The sequence below is a fragment of the Amblyomma mixtum genome, chromosome 9 (genome assembly GCF_055824585.1).
Source record: "Amblyomma mixtum isolate Tamu chromosome 9, ASM5582458v1, whole genome shotgun sequence".
Lineage (NCBI taxonomy): Eukaryota > Metazoa > Arthropoda > Arachnida > Ixodida > Ixodidae > Amblyomma > Amblyomma mixtum.
The window spans coordinates 95410025-95429323 of NC_143020.1; the positions used below are offsets into that span (position 1 = coordinate 95410025).

The window sequence follows — 19299 nt, forward strand, 5'->3', positions numbered from 1 at the left end:
AGTCTCAGTGCCAGACGTGCTGTTTTCTAGTTGCTGCCACAGATGGCGCTGTGATCTCGGGGTGGTAGCAGACCCCACGAAATCTTGAAATGTGATGAGGAAGAGCTCACGCTCTTAAAATTATTCTCTTAAGACCCTCTTTCTGGGGACCCTTGACGCAATGCTGGCTAGCCCTACAAAGTATGCCTCTGACTTCCGCTCTGCCCGTGTGCAGATCTTCTTCCACTCGAGCGAGTGCAGCGACTTCCGAGCGCTGTCGCTGGGCGAGGACGTTGAGTTCAGCGTGCAGCTGCGCAACGGCAAGGAGGTGGCGTGCAACATCACCCGCCTGGCACCCGGCACCGTCGTCTTCGAGGACATTGACCCCGAGTTGCTGCAGGGCCGTGTGACCGTGGTCGCCGACCGGGGGCGGCCGTCACAGGCGGCCGCCTCGGACCCCTTGCCCGGTCGCATCGTCTACACCCGTGGCGAAGAGTGAGTGGAACGCAGAGACACTGTGCTGCGCGTCGATCTGCCAATATTGTTTTTATTTTGCTCACACTATTTTATGTCAAGCGCTGTTGGATGGGCATTGTTATTTTTTCTTTTTTGACTGCCCACGCTAATTTATGTCTAGCACCACTAGACATAAATTAGTGTGCTAGGAAAGCCCTACTGCTTTGTGAATGCAGATGATGCGAACAGCTTATTTGCGAATGTTTTTCTAGGGGAAAGAAGTGTGTCGAAACCTGCAGTAGACGTGCTGGAATCCGCCTTTCTTCACAACATGTGGCGCCCCCTGGCGGGTGCATCTGCAACGCAGAAAACTGGGTGAAAACAAATGCATGTTGAGCGACGCAGGCGTGAGTGATGTGGTTCCTTGAAGTTCCATCTTTGCCAGCAGGGTGACAGGGTGACAAGTGGGTGCTTGACAGCTGCTGCAGCCCGTCTCTTGGGCCTGTTGCTAACACGAACTATGCATGCACCGTTGAAGCTGGCAGTTTGTTTTCAACCAGTTGAACCTGGGCAAAGGCAGAATGGGAGAGGCACAGATGTGTAGAGTGGCTGTGTGAATAAGGCGGATTTGCACAGAGGCTGAGCTTGTGATTTTTGAAGGAAGTAGAGTGTGCACAATGTCATTCTTTGCATTCCTTTCAAGTTCTTGCAACTCTTTTCATTGCCTTTAATTAGTTAATGTAATGATGGAAACACAGCCTTCCTTGAAAGCTCCTCGCCAAATTTATGATGCAATTGGTGCAATTTTTTAGCTGAGTGCGCCTTACCCATCGTGAATGTTTTTTTTTTTTTTCCTGGAAATTAAAACTACATACACGGTGGGTACAGTGCACTTGGCTAAAACAATGCGTCAGTTGCATAATAAATTTGCAGAGGAGCTTTCAAGGAGGGCTAAAAAAGTTGCCTTACACTTGTTGTTATGTGATATTAACAGTCATGCTTGTTCTACAGATCTCAATGGAACAGTTATAATATAGCTTTGATGTGTGGAATTATCGGGGGTCAAGCGTTCCGCCCCCCTGCACGCCCACTCCGCGGATGCGGCCCTCCCGCTTGCTAACAGCGGAGGGGTTCGTGCTTGAAGGACAAAGGGAGGGACAACTAAGCGTGAACACACATATGCTATTTATTACATATGCAATTAATACACAGAGTGGGCCAGCTAGCTACAAAGCATCAACGAGGCGTTCCTCGGAAATAGAAGGCTAACGTAAGAAGGGTTTCCGACTTACCGGCTGGGGCAGGGGCGTTACTTCGGGGGTATTGGCGGCGAACGTTTGTACGCGCCGACAATAGCGGCCGGGTTTTCCCGTGCGTGCCACATTCTTTGGGGCAAAGCCATCTCCGAGCATTTGCTAGGGGTGGTGAGGAGAGCACGCGTTTGCTATGCTGCCTGGAACCAGAAGTCCAGCGACAAGGCACGACGGGTCCCCGTGCGCCTGCCTCGGAAGGTGACGAGAGCGTGCGGCTGCGACTGCTCGCGACGCTGGCCGGATCCCGAAGAGACTCTCAACGGCTCTGCGGAGCTCCACATAGCCTTCGAGGTGGCGCTCTCATCGCTGTTTCCGCTTACCCCACGAGTATTCCTCGCCCAGCCAGCGCTGTCCTGATGCACGATGATGATGGTCGGCCGTGTCGACCACGAAGGGGGGGAAACAGGCTTTCCACAGATGTGGCAAGTTTTCACTGGTCTGTCGACGCACATTGTCACGTCGTATACCTAGTCTCCCCAGTCACCTCATTCCATTGTTCCTTCTCCTTGTGGCTTGTGCAGGGAACTGGAGATGCCGTACGGAGAGCGTGACCCCAAGTGTGAGTACTCCCTGCAAGTGGGCGACCAGGTCCAGTTCAGCATTGCCACCGACCGACGGGACGGTCTCCAGCGGGCCACCAACATCGAGCTGCTCGACCAGTCGTTCGCCAACGAAACCCGCCAAGTGGTGAGTGGTAGTCCCTTTGCCGTTTCGAGGCCGCATTCCAGAGCAAATAGTCATATTCCATTGATGGACCTAGCTTTGGCATTGCAGCTATATAGTCGTCTAACAGTCATTGATTAGCAGCAGCTATTGGAAGCACTCGGCTTGCTGTGTGATGGTAGATTCCTCCTTTGAATATACGTTTTAGCGAGTGAATGAAGAGGAGTATGTGCTGAAGTTTTCCGTGACACATGAACCAGAAACGCTGCTTTAAAGGTGCACTGAAGAGGAATCTGAACTCGTCTTTTTGCCGCGGGAACTCGATCCGCACGTTCCGAGCATTCTTAGAAACTGCGACTTATTGCCCTTTGTGGCTGATTTTCCTAATTAAATCGAATTAACGTCCGGCTCCCGGCTTTTTTTTTTTAATTCTCCCTCGTACGATGGGCGGAGTCGACCAACGCGTGGAGTGCCTTTCACCCAGTCCCGTGGCGGCTTGCCGCTCTGCCATTGGCGGAGTAATACGTAGTTGTCCGTAGAAGCAAATAGTCCGCGCGTATATTTATTTCTGCGGGCTTATTTTGCGGCTATATTATCTGCGAATGAAACTATTTTTTTCACGGAAACCTAAAAAACAAAATAAAGCGAAAGCAAAGCCGCCACGGAGCTGGCTGCAAGGCACTCCACGCGTTGATCGACTCCGCCCACCGTACGAGGGAGAATTAAAAAAGGAGGAGGAAGCCGGACGTTAATTCGATTTAATTAGGGAAATTAGCCACACAGGGCAATAAATCGAGGTTTCTAAGAATGCTAGGAACGTGTAAATCGAGTTCCCGCGGCAAAAAGACAAGTTCAGATTCCTCTTCAGTGCACCTTTAAAAGCAAGAGGAAAAAAGGTGAACAAAGGCCACAGTTAGGCTAATCTTATTTTGGTCCACACCTTGTCACAGTGGCATAATAGAACTTGTCTCAAATATGGCCAAGCAGGTTATCTATATGCTGGTTTTTGGAGTGTTGCGGAAACCTTTTGAGGTGACTAAGCTTTACATCTGTGAGGGATTGGCTAGCTCCTGTGTGATCACACACCGACATCTTGGGAAGTGGCCTCATTAGTGCATGAAGTTTGTGTTCCGTATTCCTCACTCAGCCCCTCATTCCCCTTCCCTTGTTTGCTTAATTGCTTAGCGAGGGCCTCGGTTCTGGCAGCCTTGACGCCATAGGAAGCATAAGAGGGTTCTCACACAGCTTCCACCCTCGCCGTTCGATGACGTTCTACGTCACATCAGCGGTCACTCAGGGCGTGCTACGTCCGCCGCTTAAGAACGTGGGTGGCGCTGATGAACACTCTCAAGGTTAGGTTATTTGTAAACATAAATACCCCCGAAAGCAGCAGATTTGACAGCCGTCGCCGTAGCTCAGCGGTAGAGCACCGGACGCGTAATTCGGAGGTCGTGGGTTCGGATCCCACCGGCGGCATGTGGTTGTTTTTTCTTCTGCTTTTCTAATCAATTAGCTATAAGCGATAACATAATCAGTAATATTCTAAATTGATCGACACCACAAAATAAATAAATTAATTTAAAAAAAAATCCCCTGTATCCTTTGGTTTCTGTGGCCGTTGGCTTTTCTCATATTTATATACGAGCCCCTCATTCCCCTTCCCTTGTTCACTCAAATAATGTCTTTTGAAGCTCTTTTGAAGCTCTGCATATTATTGCAGTGAGCCTGCGTTGTCTTGATAAAGTGTGCTCTTCTGTCTAGAGATTTGAAGCATTGTATAATGGCAAACAGAAATTCGTGAGAATTTATTCTGTTTGTTAACGAGTGTTTTTCATGCTTGTCTGAAGAGCCCGTTACAGAGGGTGCTTCTTATCAATGGGGCCAGTGTGAAACGGGCCTCTTGTTGGCACTTGTATTTGGGATTTGATACTGCGTTACTTGTGACCACGACCTTTTGGTGCGAGGGGTGTCGGGTGCTCCACCGTTGAAGGTCGGCTAGGGAAGACGAATACTGGAGTGTGGCAAACCTGTTCCATCCCCCCTCCTTCCTTCCCTCCTGCACGTTGTGTCATGCGCCATAGGGTGTCGTGGCTACTGTGAAGGAGAGCTTCGGCTTCATCAGCTGCCAGGACCGCGACAGCCAGATCTACTTCAAGACCTGCGAGCTGCTCGACCCCGACATGACCCTGCACCCCAGCGATGAAGTCGAGTTCACAGTGGCTCAAGTAAGAGAGGCCGTGCGCGCTTCATCGCTGTTGACGCACGCACTTCATCGCTGATGATGCTTGCACTTCAGCTGTTAGCGCACCTCTCGCATTGTGACGCCACGGTCGTGTGGCTTTGCATGTGCATGCGAAAGAATGTACCTGCATCGCTCATGTGCAAATGGTCCACTGCTGGCTGGCGCAATGCTGTGCTGCTGAATGCCTGGGAAACTCTTCTTCTATGCATTTCGTGCTGAATACACTGCTGTTACTTGCTAAATACTGCGCTCTTCCAAGTACTAGTTAATGTTGTCTTGTTGCTGTGACATGTGAGCCTAACTGACAGTGTACTAGTTTTCAGGACTGTGCCATACCACGGGCTTTCTGCTGGATTATACTCCATTCCATACATAGCAGGCAACGCTGGCAAAGGTAGCGCGCCTGTTCGCGCAGGCTAAGTCCGCACGAAAAAAGTAGTTCGCCATACAACCAAAGCGAACACAAGCATAATTCGTAGCAACAAATCTTAAGTGCCATGTCTGGCACCTCCTGGACTTTGTTTTACCTCTTGCCACATTTTCATCCTGCGATTTGTCGAGATTTTGAGAAGCAAAAAGTACACGTGGCAGTATGATACGCGGTTGGTTGGGCGAACCACTTCTACTAAATCCGCGGCCAAAAAGTAGTTCACACTCCGTGAAAAATATGGCCAGAGAGCCCAAACACTGAGCGCCTCACAGCTTCGACCGTGACTTTCAATGCTACCACATCGTTTTATACCGCTCTCTGTATTCGTCCTAACAATGACCGGAGTTTCGAGAAGAACGAATGATACGTGGCAGAGTAATATAGTTTCGCGTAAGCACTACTTCAGCAACCTCCACAGCAATGCCTGCTGTGTATGAAATGGAGTATATAGGTATTTTCTTTTTCCCTGTGCAAACTTGAAGGCCTCTACGTTTTGTAGCCTCCACTTTCACCAAGCTCTTGACGCTAGACATGTTATCGCAGGCTTGTTGGGTGTGGCATGTCGGCTCATGTTTGTAGAACTAAATCCTTATGATGTGATGTTTGTTGCACGCATTGAATGAAACTGACTGCCAATAGAAAATCCTTGTTCTTTAATAACCCTGATTTAGGTTTGGAATATTGTCTCATTCATTGCCCCGTGTTTAGGCAAGTGAGTTTTGGCGGAGTCGCGAATGAAATGTCTTTGTGAGCACGCCGACTTGGGGCTGAATCATATTTGAGTGTGTTGAATCTTGATCATACAGACCTAATGATATGCTGTTGCGAGACTGTTGGCTTTCAACGAAAATGTGTTTGCTACTGTCAGACACAAGATTAGTCGAGAAGTTGGCCGAACAATATCCTGTTGCGAGCCTTTCAACTTCCAGCCAAACGAACCGCGTTTTTTAAGATCTAATGTCAGTCAGCTTAGTTCCCGTAGTTGGCGTCATGCTGTTTAGTGTCATCAAATTCTGGCTTGAAAAGAGGTGTTACTGTCTCAGAAGAAAGGGCCAGAATTTTAAGCATTGCCACAGTTATTCTGCCTTTATTAATTAGCAGTATTAGTAGCGGTATTAGCAGTTTTGTTAGTTTGTAATTATGGCTTGCCTGCATTATCTGTTCTGTTGTCACCATTGCTTTTGGCTTAGCATAGCATGTATCTTGAGAGACAAAAAAGGGAGCTTTGCTGCTGTTTGCTCATTAGACCTGCTACTGCCTCTTATCTTTCTGGAGTTGCATATTTATTTTTATTTTTTATTTTTTGAAAAGAAAGAGAGGAAAAGCTTGTGTATATCAGTGCATGCTTTCAGTGCTCTTTAAAGGGGGGACCCTGGTCTTGAAAAGAAAATTTTATTAATCTAGATATAGTAATGAAATTTTCAGGCCACATGTATTTTTGTGTGCTGATTTTAGATATGTCATTTAATTTCGTGTGAAACAATTCCTTGAGCACTTGTGCAATTTTTATGCAAGTATTTTGGGAAAAGTTTTGAAGAAAATTTGCTGTAGGACACTCGCTGAAATGCATGCCATTGAGTTCTCTTGACACCAAGGAATGCAATAAGGGTAAAATTATCATCGTGGCTATCATAGAACTTGAGTTATAGGGTATTGAAGCTGCCACTTCAGAAACAGGAATACACACTTTTCTTCTCATTTCTGAAGCGACAACTTCAAAACTCTATAACTCAAGTTGTATCATAGCCAGGATGATAATTTTACCCTTGTTGCATTCCTTGGTGTCAAGAAAACCCAATGGCATGCATTTCAGCGAGTTTCCTGCAGCAAATTCTCTTCAAAACTTTTCCCGAAATACTTGCATAAAAATTGCACAAGTGTTCAAGGAACTGTTTTACACGAAATTAAATGACATATCTAGAACCAGCGCACAAAAATACATGTGGCCTGAAAATTTCATAACTGTTACTTCATTAATAAAATTTTTTTTTCAAGAACAGGGTCCCCCCTTAAAGGGGGCTTCTCTGCACCTTTCACTTTCGGTTGCCTTGCAACTAGAACAGCCTTTGTGCCTTTTTAGTGCCTTTTTTTTGGCCAGTTCTGCTTATTCACGTGGTGGTGGAGATTTACCACTCTCACGCAGTAGTAATAGGTAGCGGGAACTTGCGAACTGACTTCTCACCTAACCGTGTTCACGGGATATCTTGTACTGTTATTCCTGCGTCATGGTGGCTTTATAATGTGCCCACTGAAGAGGAACAGTGAAGAGCAGTTTTGTTTCTAGCTTTTTCTTTTGTTATCGGAATTTATTTTACCGTGTCTGCATTTCTATGAAGCCTTTTTCTGTTTGCAAAACGTGCATTGCTTTTGCCATCTGCTGTATCTAGCTGTGCAGACTGTTGCTTTGTTTAAAACTGTTTTTTAAGGGGGGACATGGGTCTTAGATCATTTTTTTTTATTTACAGACCAAATGCAATGAAACTGCACAGACTTATTCAGCTTTTTATGCTGATTTCAAATATGCAATTTGTTTAGTTCTAGACCAATTAGTTCCTGAGATATTAATATATATCATGCCATTGTCTGCTGAAACAATAGAAAAGAAATGCGCCACCAGAAATTTAATTTTATTGTGTGGGTAGATACTACAATGTGTGAGGAATGCAACGCTGGAAGCAGTTTTCAGTTTTTTGTCCGTGTGGACAAATGGGCTTATAGTTAGTTTCATGCGTGTCATGTTTTCTGGCACTGTATGTCTGGTCAACTCACTTGAAAACTAACTATTAAGCCCATTTGTCCACACGGACAAAAAACTGAAAACTGCTTCCAGCGTTGCATTCCTCACACATTGTAGTATCTACCCACATATTAAAATTAAATTTCTGGTGGCCCATTTCTTTTCTATTATTTCAGCAGACAATGGCATGATATATATTAATATCTCAGGAACTAATTGGTCTAGAACTAAACAAATTGCATATTTGAAATCAGCATAAAAAGCTGAATAAGTCTGTGCAGTTTCATTGCATTTGGTCTGTAAATAAAAAAAAAATGCTCTAAGACCCATGTCCCCTTTAAGGGTTTTATGGTTTCAGTGAGAGGGGGGTTGTTCTGTTATTCACAGAAGCATATTTCTGCATGTCGATTCCAGTATCAAATGGCTTGATTGGTGTCTGTTTCTTTTGGGGGAATTTCGACGTCATCGAAACATCTGCTCTTCCTGAGTCATTTTGTCATGTTCTTGCATGGCCTGCTGTCAGCTCTGTAAACTGCTAGCTGGAGTTCAACTTAGTTTTTTTTTCATGTTATGCTGCATTTTGGTGGTGGTGTACTTGAAGCTGAGTGCATGTGTTGCTGAGACTGCTTTGATCTTTTTCTTTCTTTTGATCTTGCTTTTTCAGTGCTTTCATTTGAAATCGTGTATGTATTTGAGCTTTAGCCTGATTTTCACTGTCCTGTGTTCCTTCATTTTTTCTGCATTGTCATCTGCATTAAGGGGGGATGAGGGTCTTGAAAACTTGTTTTTTATTTTTCGACATAACTTGTTGAAACTTAGCACGCAGGTGTACCATAGAATGCTGATTTCAAATATGCATTTAGATTTCAAATATCTTACCTGGAAGAAAATTTATCTCAAAATAACATTCAAATTAGGTAATTTCTTACGGGCCTTTTTAGTAATTTATCAGTTAAAGAATGATTTTTTAAGAATAAGCAGACATTTGCAAAGGCCCAAAGCACATGCTAAAGCTTTCTTTTTTCCTTTAAACATGATATATGAGCAATTAGGCCAAGTGTGGGCTAATTACTTCCACGTCATTTTTTCTTTCCAACTTTGTTGTTTATTTATGATCAACAAAATTAGTTTCTAGACATTCTGTTAGCTTTAGGATGTGCTTTGGGCCTTTGCAAATGTCTGCTTATTCTTTAAAAATGTTTATTTAACTGATAAATTACTAAAAAGGCCCGTAAGAAATGACCTAACTATGATATTTTATTTTGAAATATATTTCATTTCAGCTGAGATATTTGAAATCTAAATGAATATTCGAAATCAGCATTCAATGATACACCCAGGTGCTAAGTTTAAGAAAGATACGTTAACAAATAAAAAAAAGTTTTCAAGACCCTCATCCCCCCTTAAACCATTGCTCTCTCAAGCATGACATCGGCTGTAGCTGCAGAATCAATGCAGTTTTTTGGTGTTGGTGATGGTCTTCTTTTGTGAATGCATTAGCGCTCGCATGCTTTGTATAATTTGGTCTTAACTACATTGCTGGACAAGAGCAAATATGCATGCACTGATGTTTGTCAAGGCTAGCCTAGCTTGTTCATTATGACTACTAGTCTAGTGCTTCCGTTTGGTGGGAAAACGCAATGATGTAGTCATAGGTGTGCAATTTTAGCTTGATATCAGCTCAGTTTCGACAGCAAGCCAACTTTGCGGAAACAAAACAAAAAGTGGGGAATCCTTCGCAAAAAAAAAAATGCAGCCCTGTAGAACTGCAAAGCCATTTTGTCCTCTAGCATTGTATATATTATCCTAGTGCTGATGGTTCAGGTTGGGTGCCATAGGCGTTGCAAAACATCACCGGGGGACGTTGCATTTGCATTGAAGTTCCTGCCCATCCCATGCACTACATTAGTGCTGCAAGGATTTGGACGGATACTTTTTCTTCGTTTTATTAAATGATGCATCATTTTCTCCGCGGCTACAAACTTGCCATTGGCCATAGCTATAACTGTTTGTGTGAATTGAAAAGTTGGTAAATTTAGTTAGTTCGCATGCTTTTCTCAATTACTAACATCTACCACGGCTGAGAGTTTGTACCTGCAAACACCTTGTTCCTTTTTCGGCCACTCCATTTCTTGGAATTTTTTAAAGTGCGTGTCAAAGTACCTGCACATGCAGGTTAACATGTTTGTTACGAAAACATTTTGAGAAAGAAAATACCAAAAGTATTCATTATGGGAAGTAATGTGGTAAGTGTCCGCAGAATGCAATTTATGATCTGGTACACTGCTTAAGACGGATGAATGATATCCTTCCACCGAGCAAATTTGTCCAATTTCTTGCATTCTCGATTGAGTCGCGAAGTCTGTTCTTTCTGGAGCTGATGTGACATCCCTTTCCGTCTTTTTTCCCTCTCTCCCACATTCTTCTTTCTTCGCAATAGGACCCCGCGTCTCCGAGTCGCTTCCTGGCTACACGCATCCGCCGTCTGTGGTCCGTGTGTGACGACCGCGAAGATGGCCCCCGCACAAGGCGTTCGTTGTCCAATGGTGATGGATCGGCCGTCAACGGAGAGGATTCCAAGAACTTCAGAGCAAGGGTGAGCGTCACTGGCATGTTCTGAAATGACATGGAAGCGTACTCCTTTCACCTTAGTGGAATGCTTTCAGCTCTGTGTGTGTGTGGCCATTCGCTTTTTACATGTGTCACAGCTTGGGTATGACCTTCTGTCAGAGTCTCTTCTGGGTGCCAGGCTGTCTTTCTGTTGACATCAGTATAGCTGTTTTGTATGCCATGCCTGGCATAGAAGAACGCAGCTAATTTTTCCGTTTCTTGCAGGGAGAGTCTGGAAAGGGGCGTGGCGGTCGCAATGGCTTCCGGTATACTCACCGCGGCTACATCGCGGCCCTCAAGGAGAGCTTTGGGTTCATTGAGAACGAGGAGCACAACCAGGATGTCTTCTTCCACTTCAGGTGATTAATGGTTTTCGACCCTCATTTCTTTTTAGTTTACTGTTCAGTTTTGTTTTTGACAAAGAGTTTTGCCATGGTTCTCACACACATGCTAAGGAAGAGGGAAGAACGAAGTGCTTTGCAACTTGATTTTGCTCGACGCTTAGCTTTTTTGAAGGAAACTTCCCAAATATGCGCATTAATGCCTGCTGTTATGTTTGATGAAGAAATAGCATTTCACATTTAGCCGGCCTCGAACTGAATGTTGTTTTGATTTATTGATTTAATCAGATTCTTCGGAAGCTCTAGCATTCATAGGCTTGCGTTTTAAGGTGAAAGCCTTTTATGGCTCATGAGTGGCTTGGACAGGGTGTGTCACGATTTCACCAATCCATATTTCAATTCGTTATTCAACTAGGCAAACCATAATCCACAGTCCAATCCATAATCCAAAAAGGCACGGACTGTCAACTGAGAAAAATGAGAATAAAAATTGCTCTAGGCGGGAACCGAACCGGGCCTGCAGCGTGCGAGACGAGGACGATTCCACTGCTCCACGACAGTTCGACGTTTGCAGCTGAATAAAGGTGCATCTAGAGAATGCAGAGTTGTCTTAGATGCGTACATGAGTAATTAGGAGCATATAAATTATATAAATTACAGATGCCACAATTTACCGAGTACAAAAGTATGTTTCCAATCAAATTACTTCTTGCTTGGCGTGCCGTAGCGCCATCATGCAGCACCCACTGAAAACTCCCCTCGCATTGTTCAACACTGGCCCAGCAGATAGATGGCGCCACAATGCAAGCACAAATGCTTTCGCATTACCACACGTAGGTTAAGTGCCTCCTTGAATTTTTTAATGGTACTTCGGAGCAAGTAGGTTTACTTTATTCATGACCCATTTGCTTTACCCCTGTTTTTGATTGGACGATAAAAAAAAAAAAAGTTGCGACGTTGGATCTCTCTCTCTGTTATCTCTCCGCAGTGTGTTTGAGGGCAACCCACAGAGCCTGGAGCCGGGCCAGGAGGTGGAGTATGGCATGGTGCTCAAGGGCACCAAGCGCAGTGCCGAGTGCGTGCGCAAGCTGCCGGCCGGCACCCTCACCGATCACCAGGAGGTGGTCAAGCCCGACGTGCTCAACGGTACCGTCGAGCGGCCCGTCCGCTGCTTCAACCCGGACCAGGAGCAGTACGCAGGGCTCATCCGCCTCACTGTCTCGGGTGAGTGCAGTGCAGCACTACCAGCTGTTAATAGGCACCTTTAGCATACTGTGCACTGTGTTACCGCTACTGTTACCAGAGTATCGGGAACCGTACCAGGAGCCCGCCCACCGGTGGTGAGTACGCGTTGATTGGTTCCGAAGCTGCAGGCACGAGCACAGCTACACCGGGTACAGTAGAACCCCGTTTATACGTTTTTCACCGGACCGGGAAAAAAAAACGTAACAGCCGGGAAAACGCAATAGTGAGGAAAGCACCCTGGCTGCCTGTCGACTGCGTTTAGTACGTCCAGCTTTTCCTCAAGGGGAAGCGCCTTCCGCTTATGCAACGCTATCACGCCATCAGAGCACGATAAAGATGTTGTTGCGACTGAGAGAAGGATGAAAAGGAAATTGCACGGGCCTGCCTACTGGCTCGAGCCGAACCACCACCGCTGCCACGCGCAGATAGAGGAAAGTTAAAAGATGAAAAGAAAGAGTGAAAGAGAAGAAAAGACGCGCGTCGCAACAACTGCGTCCCCCGAAGCGGACGCTGGCTGAGAAAAACAGATAAGCGACCGTAGCCGGGCGCCTCCTCGTCACCACCATCCAAGATAAAGATCGCGGCATTCGGCGTTTGCGAGGCAGATAGCCATCTAGTGGCGGCCTCTCCAACTCGCCTGCGGCTTCTTGCAGCCAGTTCCTTAGCCAAGCCTGGCCAAGACTCGTCAAAAATCAAAATGGCGGTTGGCGCGCATTGCCCGCGCGGGTTCGGGGAGCCCCGTTGCGACGTATCATGCGGGATCGTTTCCTCGGCTACGACGTAACAGCGGGGTTCCCAACACATTGGATCCTATGGAAGCCATGCCGGGACCCGAAGAAAACGACGTAACAGTCGGGAAAACGCAGCAGTGAGGAACCTAACAACGGGGTTCTACTGTATGTGGTGCCATCTGTCGCCGTTAAGGCAATTTGCTTATGCGCATTGGCTGCACGCAGGCTTCTGGTACTCTGGTACCGGTACCGGTAACATGGAATGCTAAAGGTGTCTAATGCCCCTCTTATCTCGGAACTGTGGCATGTTATATCTCTGAACTGTGTGGTGCTGGTGAACTGGCCCTTGGACGTAGCAACACTGTGTCTTCTTTTCCCCCCTTGTAGGGGAGAGTGCTGAGCCCGGCCCCACCTACCCATTTGGCATCACGAGCCTCGCTGACAAGCACGAGCTGCTCCAGAAGAACGACGTGGTGCAGTTCCAGGTCGCCGTCACGGGGGCGGGCACGGAGCGCGCCGTCAATGTTGTGGCCGTGCGAGCCCGTGTTCAGGTCGGTGGGGTTCTTGTTGTTCGGTGAGCCCGTCGCATCCTGAAACAGTGTGACAGCAAAAAGCTTTACTGTAATATTATCTGCAATGTTAGGTGCAACTTACGAGATCGGAAGCGGGCCGAGTGGGTGAGAGAACAAACGCGGGTTAATGACATCCCAGTCGAAATCAAGAGGAAGAAGTGGGCTTCGGCAGGGCATGTAATGCGAAGGCAAGATAACCGCTGGTTCTTAAGGGGGGACATGGGTCTTAGAGCATTTCTTTTTATTTACAGACAAAATGCAATGAAACTGCACAGACTTATTCAGTTTTTTCTGCTGATTTCAAATATGCAATTTGTTTAGGTCTAGATCAATTAGTTGCTGAGATATTAATATATATCATGCCATTGTCTGCTGAAACAGTAGAAAAGAAATGGGCCACCAGAAATTTAATTTTAATGTGTGGGTAGATACTACAATGTGTGAGGAATGCAACGCTGGAAGCAGTTTTCAGTTTTTTGTTCGTGTGGACAAATGGGCTTAATAGTTAGTTTTCAAGTGAGTTGACCAGACATACAGTGCCAGAAAACATGACACACATGAAACTAACTATTAAGCCCATTTGTCCACACGAACAAAAAACTGAAAACTGCTTCCAGCGTTGCATTCCTCACACATTGTAGTATCTACCCACACATTAAAATTAAATTTCTGGTGGCCCATTTCTTTTCTATTGTTTCAGTAGAGAATGGCATGATATATATAATATCTAAGGAACTAATTGGCCTAGAAATAAACAAATTGCATATTTGAAATCAGCAGAAAAAACTGAATAAGTCTGTGCAGTTTCATTGCATTTGGTCTGTAAATAAAAAAAATGATCTAAGACCCATGTCCCCCCTTAAAGGTGCACTGAAGAGGAATCTTAACTTGTCTTTTTGCTGCGGGAACTCGATCTACACGTTCCGAGCTTTCTTAGAAACTGCGATTTACTGCCCTGTGTGGCCGATTTCCCCAATTAAATCGAATTAACGTCCGGCTCCCGCCTTTTTTTTTTTTTTAATTCCGCGTCGTACGGTGGGCGGAGTCGACCAATGCGTGGAACGCCTTTCACCCAGTCTCGTGGCGGCTTGCCGCTCTGCCATCGGCAGAGTAATACGTAGTAGTCCGTAGTAGCAAATAGTCCGCGCGTATTTTTATTTTTTCGGGCTTATTTTGCGGCTATATTGTCTGCGAATTAAACTATTTATTCATGGAAACCTAAAAACAAAATAAAGCGAAAGCAAAGCCTCCACGGGACTTGGTGAAAGGCGCTCCACGCGTTGGTCGACTCCGCCCACCGTACGAGGCAGAATTAAAAAAAAAAGGCGGGAGCCGGACGTTAATTCGTTTTAATTGGGGAAATTGGCCACACAGGGCAATAAGTCACTGTTTCTAAGAATGCTAGGAACGCGTCGATCGAGTTCCCGCGGCAAAAAGACATGTTCAGAATCCTCTTCAGTGCACCTTTAAGGGTAACGGAGTGGATACCATGAGAAGGCCAGCGTAGCAGGAGGCGGCGGAAAGTTAGGTGGGCGGATGAGATTAAGAAGTTTGCGGGGATACAGTGGCTGCAACTGGCGAATGACAGGGTTAATTGGAGAGACATGGGAGAGGCCTTTGCCCTGCAGTGGGCGTAGTCAGGCTGATGATGATGATGATGAATACAGTCGATCCCGGATATATCGAACTCGAAGGGGATCGCGAAAAAGTTCGATATATCAATAATTCGAAATATAAAATATGCCTATTAGACGCTTATTTTAAAACTGCGCAAATCTCGGACAATTTCCCGGGATCGTAGCAAGTGGGAACTTACCGATTTACTCCTCTCAAGTCCACAAAAACGAAAGCACAACTCCACGATCAGCGCGCTTTATTTCGCAAGAAAAAAGTCAGTGAGCTTTGCTTGCCTCTTCCTCTGCACCATGCAGTTCATTAAGCTGTCCTCAAGCTTGTTGATAGTATCCAAATGAGAAAGTCCAGTGCCCTCCATTGCGCCACAACAGCGGCGAATGACGCTGAATGCGGATGCAAGGTCAGCCGCAGTGCATGGCGGCTGGGCCTCTTCGCACAATCTTCGTCACTGCTCGGGTCCGCTTCCTCGGTATCGATGATGTCAGCCACGATGTGAGCATCAGAAATTAGGTGTCTGCGGGCCTGCGGCCAGCAGGGTTTCCCTCTTCCCAGCTCCTTATGGCCATTCCCATTTCCTTTCACACCCCCCACAAAGTTCCCATCAGTGACTAAGAGCGCAGCTGTCCAAGGCCAGCGCCGCGTGAACTCTTATTAGGAGAAGCCCATTTGCAGGAGCGCGCGCTAGTGGAAGAAGCCCACTTCCAGGGTGGCGCATGCTGGGAGAAGCGCACTTGCGGGGACTCGGCATGGCACGGAGTTCGATATATCAAATATAGGGTGCACAGGAGTTCGATAAACGTAAACAAATTTCCTATACTTTTGCATGAGATTCCCAAGGGGATTCTACATCTGTTCGATATAGGCAATAATTCGATATATCCGGGTTCTATATATCCGGGATTGACTGTATTACCGTATTTACTCGCGTATAACCCGCCCTTGCATATAACCCGCACCCCTAACTTTGAACCCCATGAAATAAAAAAAAATATCCTCGCGTATAACCCGCACACTTACCTGAAAAAATGAGGACTAGGAAGTTACAACTGAGCAAACAGTCACCATTTTAGTTTTCAAAACAAATATATTTGAAAACGACTGCCGCAACGTTGTCAGTGCTGTCGTTCAATTGTCAATCGTCGCCACTCTCACTGCTGCCGTATGAGGCTTCATCGCCGCTCTCAAAGACGTAATCATCTTCGGTACCATCTAGGCTGTTGCTTATGGCACACTTCTTGAAACTCTTGCGTACCATGTCGGCCGGGATCATCCCCCATGCATCTACGATCCACTGGCACAGCAGTGCAATATCTGGCCTTCGCACGCGTCCCGTAGGCGTAAGGGCGTAAAGGCCATCGGCCATCCACTGGGCATATAGCCGCTTCACGTGAGCCTTGAAAGGCTTATTGATGCACACGTCGAGTGGTTGGAGCATGGAAGTCATGCCGCCAGGTATTACGACAAGGTCTGTGCCGTTGTCAGCGAGGCGAGCTTTCACCGCGTCAGTGCAGTGGCCTCGGAACGAATCCAGCACCAGCATCGAACGGCGTGCCAACAAGGCACCTGGTCTTTTTTCCCAGATTGCTTGAATCCAGTCAATGACGAGGTCACTGTTCATCCACGAGTTATCTTCCACTCGCACAACAATTCCTGGGGGAAGTGGTGTACTCGGTAGAGTCTTGCGCTTGAATATTACATACGGGCGCAGTTTGGTGCCGTCGGCCAAAGCACACAACATCACTGTGCAGCGCAGCTTGGTGTTGCCGCCAGTCAGCACACTAACAGATTTTGCGCCCTTTTTTTCCAGGGTCGTGTCCATAGGCATCTCGAAATATACTGGCGTTTGGTCAGCATTTCCCAGCTGAGATAGCAAGTAGTTGCGCTCTTTCCTCAGTCCGATGACGTAACGTTGAAAGTTGAGCAGCTTCTCCTCGTAAGCGTCGGGAAGCCGCTGGCACATGGTAGTTCGCCGCCGCATCGAAAATCCATGCCTGGCCATAAAGCGCTGCAGCCATCCGCGGCTCGCATGAAACTCGCGTGGAATGTGCATTTCCCGGGCCAGCTTCAGGGCTTGCATCTGCGCCATCTCTGTAGACACAGCGTGGCCACGACTCCTCTGCTCCTCGATGAATTTTGCAAGCTGCGTCTCGAGGTGAGGGTACGCGCCAGTCTTCGGGCCGCGAAACGCTCGCCTGTCCTTGTTCGCAGCTTCGAGAGAGTCTTTTTTCTTCCGCCAGTCGCGAATGCAAGATTCGTCGACATCGTTCTTTCTCGCAGCAGCTCTGTTGCCGATTTGTTCAGCAGCGGCGACGATCCTGAGTTTCTCCTTCGCCGTGAATGATTGCCGCCGAGACACACTCATGATGCCTAGACAAGGCTGGCGAACTGTGCAAACTGGGCGTACAAGAAACGGCACCTTACTCAAGGCCCATCAACGTCTGAACAAAGCGTATGCAAAGCATGCGAAACGCGTGGCTGGCGTGGGACTAAACAGACTATGGATGTGGATCTGGCTGTGACCTGCGTTGGCCTCTTGTTGGCTGGATGGATGGATCATAGTGGCTTAGCCCTTTGTAACGGGTGGTGGCTTGCGCCCCCTAGCCTAGGATTCCCCCCTTTTTTTTCCCCCGTAATTTTGTTCGTATTGTGAACTGTAATTTGTCCCTCTTTTATAGACTCACTCGTCCCTAGCCCCTTTTGCACCAATCTTCCAACCTACTCTTTGTCACCACTACCCTTCTCTCATCCACACGTCCGTCCTCCCCTGCAAATCCCAGGGCACCCTCTATATCTATCGCCGCGTCTTCGGCAATGTCCGGACGAAGTGTTCTGCACCGCAAAACGATATGCTCCATGGTCTCCGCTTCCACGTGGTCTTCTTTCAGTCCATACTGGCCTTCGGTGGTCAAAAGGTTGGTGCAATATTAATATGCACTGCAACACACGTTGATGTCGATGGGGATGCGGACTCTGCACGGCAGGCCGCGCGTTGCCGTGAAGCCGACCCGCCGAGCCCCCCTTCTCCGGAATATTCGCGTATTACCCGCACCCCCACTTTTTAAACACATTTTTTCAATTTTTGGTGCGGGTTATATGCGAGTAAATACGGTATCTGCTTCCTTGGTTCGTTGTCTCAAGGCAACAACAGGTGCAGGTACTTGTGCCCATACTTGAGCAGGTAGCAGGTGTAATTGTGGCTGAAATTATTTGGAGCGCATTCCGCCTATGGAAGGATGGAAGCGCACACAGTGAGACCGGACTGGCAACTATGCTAGGTCTGTTGTTAACGCACCCCAGCTAGTGTTGTTGCTGGCCCAGTCTCCTTGCAGATTGGCTTCCTTTCTCATCCCTCATGCTTTTGACTGGGTTCCTCTCCAAACCTTCGCGGACACTTTGGCTGCGGGTTGCAGGTCTGAGCTTGCTGTTGCCAACTTTGCCGTGGTGTCGTTGCTTTGCAGGCCACCGTGGAGGCGATCAAGGGCCAGTTCGGCTTCCTGTCGTACGAGGCCGAGGAAGGGCGCAAGCTCTTCTTCCACACCTCCGAGGTGAAGTCGGGTGGGGGCCATTTGCAGGTGGGCGACCGCGTCGAGTTTGTGGTCGTCTACAACCAGCGCACCAAGAAGTACGCCGCCTGCAGCGTCATCAAAGTGGGGTCAGTGCTTCTGCAGGTTCCTCTGCTTTTTTGGCACGTGCAGCTTTATCGAAAGTAAAGAGACAGAGGGATTTCCTTCCCATCTTTTTAGTGGGGCTCATGTGCATTCCCGCCTATAATCTAAGTTTTCTGTGCGCGCCCTCTGTCCCTGTGACATAGTGGTTGATGGACACTTGACAGACTCATTTCTTTGCCGCTCTTTTTCCTTTTTTCCCCTTTGTTCCCCTCCCCAAGTGTAGGGTAGCCAACTGGGCATCGCCTGGTTAATCTCCCTGCCTTTCCGTCCTTTTCTCTCTCTCTCTCTATGTAGCATCCATGGAAGTTCTAATTTTCAGAGGGGCAAAGATGAAAATTCCTTTTGCCCTCACGAGGTTCTGAATTCTGGCAATGCATGATCAGCTACACAGCAGGGCTCAGAATCGAGTCCCTTGTCTTTAGATAAAGGGAGTATATTCCCAGTTCATACATTCGAAATTGTGGGCGTTAAAAACACCCTTTATAGTTACACTATTTCTCTCCCGGATCGGATAATACTGTTTCCCGGCTACTACGTTTAGAACTGCCACAAATTTGTCGTTTAGTGTCAGGTCGCACAAGTGGGGATGTACAAGTAGACTAAATGTAGGGGTATGCGACATGAGCTATAGGAGGTATTCACTGAGGCTGCGCTACCAGACGGCGCGAGTGTCGTCG

At 47.1% G+C, this 19299-nt stretch overlaps 1 protein-coding gene across 3 annotated transcripts in view; it reads left to right on the top strand.

Moving 5' to 3' along the window:
- The window catches only part of LOC149330221 (RNA-binding protein Unr-like), a 49421-nt gene that overhangs the window by 19295 nt on the left and 10827 nt on the right, over nucleotides 1-19299 (top strand). For 2 of the 3 annotated variants that reach the window (XM_089560829.1, XM_089560831.1), the window contains 8 exons: nucleotides 215-474; nucleotides 2270-2435; nucleotides 4493-4636; nucleotides 10261-10416; nucleotides 10656-10789; nucleotides 11760-11995; nucleotides 13135-13298; nucleotides 18413-18606. In XM_089560829.1, the coding sequence (XP_089416955.1) occupies nucleotides 215-474; nucleotides 2270-2435; nucleotides 4493-4636; nucleotides 10261-10416; nucleotides 10656-10789; nucleotides 11760-11995; nucleotides 13135-13298; nucleotides 18413-18606 (1454 nt within the window). The remainder of the gene's footprint in view (nucleotides 1-214; nucleotides 475-2269; nucleotides 2436-4492; nucleotides 4637-10260; nucleotides 10417-10655; nucleotides 10790-11759; nucleotides 11996-13134; nucleotides 13299-18412; nucleotides 18607-19299) is intronic. The other variant, XM_089560830.1, reaches the window with a different exon arrangement.